General features: G+C 37.3%; 1 protein-coding gene across 1 annotated transcript in view; it reads right to left on the bottom strand.

The window, feature by feature from the left end:
* Positions 1 to 3,902: 3,902 nt before the first annotated feature.
* Positions 3,903 to 5,763, bottom strand: part of LOC110287703 (vomeronasal type-2 receptor 116-like) — a gene marked incomplete at both ends in the record, with an annotated part of 6,886 nt that continues 5,025 nt past the window's right edge. The window contains 2 exons of the mRNA XM_021154256.1: positions 3,903 to 4,026; positions 5,043 to 5,270. Of these exons, the coding sequence (XP_021009915.1) occupies positions 3,903 to 4,026; positions 5,043 to 5,270 (352 nt within the window). The remainder of the gene's footprint in view (positions 4,027 to 5,042; positions 5,271 to 5,763) is intronic.

The following is a 5,763-nucleotide window of genomic DNA, read 5'->3' as shown; positions in this document are numbered from 1 at the left end:
TAAACAGCAGGAAAGCAGCCAGGCATGGTGGCACTTGCCTTTAATCCCAGCACTCAGGAGGCAGAGGCAGGCAGATTTCTGAGTTCGAGGCCAGCCTGATCTACAAAGTGAGTTCCAGGACAGCCAGGGCTATACAGAGAAACCTTGTCTCGAAAAACAAAAACAAACAAACAAACAAAAAAACCAGCAGGAAAGCATTCCAGAAGATTGTAACGAAGAGTGATGAGGGAGGACACTGATTAAAGAATGCCTTCTCTACATACCAGGCTTTATAAGGTATGAAATCACAGATACACTGGCAGCATGCAAATATGTGGTATATGTGTAAGCCAGACAAGGTCTTCATACAGTAATAGCAACTATACACAAGTCCCACTGTTTCGACAAAAGCTATTCTAAAATAAGTACTGCTGGCATTGAAAATTTATTTGTCAATAGATTTCAACAGACTAATCAAATAAAACATAAGGGTCAGCTCCATTGCTGATGACCAATACAAAATTAATTCTCTGGGATATTGAAAGGTTTTACTGTCTCACAGTGCAATTTTTTTAACCTTATAGGTCTTTGAGTATATGTTGCAGTTTCTGATTTTGTTTTTCTGGGATGTCTAAATGGGAGAGTGTGTGTGTGCGTGTGTGTTACTTGCGGCATTTATTTATTTATTTCCTTATTTGTTTGTTTGTTTGTTTTTCATTTCATTCTGGTTTGATGATTTTTTATTGTATTTTTCATCATCATAAATTAGGTGTTTTAAAGTATTCTAATGAGACAGATAAACAGTATGGATGTGTGTCTGGGAAACTGAGGAGGAATTGACAGGAGTTTAGGTAAGAAAACATACAAGAGTATATTCTATGAATCAAAACTCATTTAACATTACATCTTACACCTTTCAGAATGTGTAAGAATAACAATGCAATTTGTAGATCATTCTGGCAAGGATCTGGAGTAAGGAGAACACTCTTGCAGTGTTGGTGGAAGAGCAAAATTGTACAGCCACTATGGAAATCAGTATGACATTTCAGCAGAAAGATGAAAATTAGTCTACCTCAAGATCCAGTAACTGCTCTTGGGAATGTACCCAAAATATGCATCATCCTATCACCAAGACATTTGACTAAGCACGTTCACTGCTGCTCTACTTACAAAAGCCAGACAATGGAAACGACCTAGATGTTCCCCAACAGAAGAATGAATGCTGAAAATATGATATATTACATACGGGAGTATTAATACTCAGATGTTAAAAATAATATCAAAATTTTCAGACAAATATAAGGAAGTAGAAAATATTATGCTGAGTAAGGTACAGCAATTCTAGAAAGATAAATATTGTATGTATTTGCTTATATCTTTATAGTATCTGTTAAATAGATTATAATAGAGATAAATGTTATAGTGGTTAGGAATAGAGGAATGGACTAGATAGTCCCATAGATCTCCTTAGGAAAATAGAATTTTGGGGTGGACTGAGTCAAGGGGGATGAAAATAGTATGATCATGTAAGAAGTTGGAGGTGAGATGGAATTTTAGGAGAGACTGAGAAGAAAGACAGCTAGAAATAAAATGCACTGAAGGGGCAACATGGAAATCTGATGCAATAGAAACACCCTATAATATATGAAGGTGATCCTAATGAAGTCTCCATATAGTGAGGGAAACAGAAAGTTGTTGGCCATCACGAGCAACAAATGAAGCTATGAATACTGGGACTGTGTTTCATGAATATCAGTTGTTGGTTTAAAAGATGCAGTGGAATTTCCACCCAACCTAAAAAAAAAATACCCAAGACTGTTGACAAGACAATAGCTTGCTTTGCAAAAAGTGACAGTAAAGATTCAAGATAACAGCACAACTCATCATTCATGGAGTGGTAGGACAACCCCTGCTGCAGATTATGGAAAACCCACATGAAGACCAAGCTGCACTTCAGCTACTTATGTACAGGGTGCCTAGGTTTATCCCATACTCACTCTTTCAACCACAACTTTTTTTTCTTTTCTTTTACTGAATATTTTCTTTATTTACATTATAAATGTTATCCCCTTCCCTGGTTTCCCATCCAGAAACTCCATACCTGGTACATCTGCTTCTATGAGGTTGCTCCTCCACATACCCACCCACTCCCAACTTCCTGCCTTGGTATTCCTCTACAATGGGGCATCAAGCCTTCACAGGACCAAGGGCCTCTCCTCCCTTTGGTGCCCAACAAGACCATTCTCTGCTACATATGTATCTGGAGCCATGGGTCACTCCATGTAAACTCCTTGGTTGGTGCTTTAGTACCTGGGAGCTCTAGGAGGAGTCTGGTTGGTTGATGTTGTTCTTCCTATGGGGTTGAAAACACCTTCAGCTCCCTCAGTTTTTTCTCTAACTCCTCCATTGGGACCCCAGTGATTTGTTCAATGGTTGGCTGGGAGTATCTGCATCTGTATTTGTCAGACTCTGGCACAAAATTTTTAATCCATTTTTAATCCTGCCGGCAAACTACGCTAGGATATTGGCAGTATAAACCTTGAGGGAGTAACCAACCAATGTCTGATTTGAACCCATTCCTGACAGTATTTGAACCAACTAGGAACCAGCGACTAGATAGATCAAAGACCTCAGGGAAAACAAATACTATTCATCAAAATGTGACTTCTAAATATATTCTACCATGCTCATAGATCAATGCAATATTCAGCCATTATCAGAAAGGCTTGATTCTTTTTTTCCTACAGCACAAAGTAGTAAGTACAAAAACACAATCCAGATATTATAAGAGGCACACACAAAATCACACACATAGAGAGAGGGAGAGGGAGAGAGGGATAGGGAGAGGGAGAGAGGGGTAGGGAGGGGTGGGGAGGGGAGGGGAAGGGGGAGGGAAATCGACAGCTCTAGGTGAGGTGTCTCTATCTTCCTCTCAACGTTCAGAATATGCCATAGAAGATGAAGCAGAAGAGTACAAGAGTCAGGTGAGACCGAGGACACCAGAAGAACAACACTTTCTATAACAAATATGCAATGCTTATATGAGCACAAAGAGATTGCAGCAGTAATCACATGGCCTACACAGGTCTGCCCTAGGTCCTCTGCATATATAATAGAGATTTTGGTTTATGGCTTTTATGGAACTCCTATGCAAGTGAGTCTCTGATTCTTGAGTGCGCTCTTGGAACTTACATTTTTCTGTCTTCTCTTCTATAGCTTCAAATTTTTTAAAAAATATTATTATACATTATTTTATTCTGTTTTGTTGTTATATCAGAGAAACATGTTCAGTTCTAATGAGAGACAGATAAGGAGTAGATCTAGATGAGAGAGGAGATGGAAAGGAATCTGGAAGAAATGGAGTGAGGGTAAATATAGTCAGAATATATTGTGTGAGAAAATAATCTATGTTCAATAAAAGGTAGACAAACTTTTTACATGACTACATAACATTAAATAAGTAAAATAAAAGAAACTTAGCAATGACAGGGATTAAATATATGTACTGGGGAAATAAACTCTAACTTCTTAGTCAGATACTATGTAAAACAATAACAACAATCTCTGTACTGGAAATAAAGATAAATAGAGGATGTGAGGAATGCCAGTGTTAAGTGAATCCTACATGTGAGTGAGTATTGTTTGAAAATAGAAAGAAATGGTGCTAAAAACACTGTGTCCATGGTGAAATGAAACAGACCATTAATTTGTGGGAAAGGTGAATATTCTGGGGAAAACATGTGCAATGGATCAGTAATGTAAGTCAAGGATGACGTAAATATCTAGATTGTGTGATCAATGCTTAAATGTCTACTCAGGGAATAAGAGATACTCTCTTACATATATACAGTATTTTCCCATTCAGTTAGGTATAGTCAACTCCTGAGGACAAGTTGAAACCTTCTCTGTAAGCCTGTATTTACCTGTCTCATTGGAAATCTCATTGTCTGCACAAGGAGTGCAATAAAAGCAGCAGGTAGCCTCTCCTTCCTGGACAGATTTCCTGAATCCAGGTCTACAGCTCTCACTGCACACAGATTGGGGAATCTAAGAGAAATGAAATCTATTAGCAAATTCCTGGGCTTCTGTGAAAATTTTGAGTAAATAGAGCATGTCTGAGTATAACTGAGCAGTTACTTTTCAAATGCTTACACCTTCAATTGAAGCTAACAAGTTTTGATATTGCTAATTTTATCAGGTTTTGGGCTTAACAACCCACATAGTAAATCTTGGTCAAACCTGAAGATGTTGATAAGTATAGGTGTCTAAAGTAGTGTTCAAGAAAGTCATAACATGCATTTAGATTTAATTGGTCTCTATGCTTACTGGCTACTGGTGGGAACTCTTATATTGAAAGTGGTTGTTAATGTTGACTGACAATTTTACAGGTCTTTCATTCATTATGGAAGTAAATCTTAGGCATCTCCATGAATAGTTTTATACTTGCACCTACCAGAGGTAAGAAAATCCACGAAAAGTTGGCTCTGTCATTCACAGAATGTAAATATGATAGGAGTGAGCAACCACATTTTCATCTCCAAATTCACTCTAATTCTGGTCTAAGAACATGTTGTCATCACCTCCTCTGGCTTTTAAAACATCCTTTTCCCACAATATAATGAGTGCTCACAGAGTCAGCAAAAGAAACCTGTCCTCCCCTCAGTTGCTTTTGATGATGATTTACATGAAGTAGCAAGTCAAACATTACACACAGACACACACACTTGTCATACCAGTATGCCCTTACAGAGGATGGGAAAGTAAAATGCCACCTTACCTTACTGTAATTTCTATATCGAGGTGACAAAATGAACCTATCAGTGTTCTGAAACAGTAAATATTAGACACTCTATTTTAAGGAAATGTATGGGCATTAACAAAGTTAAAAATAAACATATCCATTGATCAGAGTCAAGGAATGAGTAATAGTCTGTTATCTGTTTTTATGTGAAGATCTTATTGGTAGTTCAATCTTTACTGGTAGTGAGTGAGAGTTCATGACATCCTGAGAATTACCTTCATTTTTATGAAATGTCAGAGCAGTGAGAGAAGTCACAACTCACCTTTGTAAATGCTATAGGCCACTGTATCATCTGTTCAAATAAAGAGAACTGAAGACCCTGCTGAGCATTTAAAGAATAGGTTCCTACTTTCACCTTTAATCCAAGACCACTTGGAAAATTCCAAAAATTAAGAATGTCATACTGTGCATCTAAGTTTTCTCCCCCATGTGTTGCCGTGTGTCTTCCTACATTCCTTTTCATTATTGTGTTCTTTAGGAAAGGGTGAAGCTAAAAGAAGTGTGAAAACATATGTTGTAAAACATAGAAGGTAATAAAAGATTTTTTAAAGCACTACAAAGAATCTCATTTGACACAGCCATTTCCAATGGAAATGGTGAAAGTCATGAAGCCAGGACATCTGTGTCACAGTTCCAGCAAAGGTAAACCAAATGCCTGCATCACTGTCATCCAGTTTCTCTTTTGGTTTTGGTCTCTGCCTCATGCATTCTTGGGAACTTTCTGCATTATGATTCATTATATGTTATTTCCTGAGAAAATTATGTTTAAATATTTAGGAAAGTCATAAACTTACCACTCCTTCTATTCTTAAAGAACTAATTTTTTAGTTCTATTTAGAAGTGTTTCTTATGTCCTGGAGATCATGATAAGCACAAGCCTAGAAATATCTAGGCGTGACTCTAACTAAGGAAGTGAAAGATCTGTATAATAAAAACTTCAAGTCTCTGAAGAAAGAAATTATAGAAGATCTCAGAAGATGGAA

Source organism: Mus caroli, unplaced genomic scaffold (genome assembly GCF_900094665.2).
Source record: "Mus caroli unplaced genomic scaffold, CAROLI_EIJ_v1.1 scaffold_17181_1, whole genome shotgun sequence".
NCBI classification, from domain to species: Eukaryota; Metazoa; Chordata; class Mammalia; order Rodentia; family Muridae; genus Mus; species Mus caroli.
This window is presented reverse-complemented; position numbering and strand designations above follow the sequence as displayed.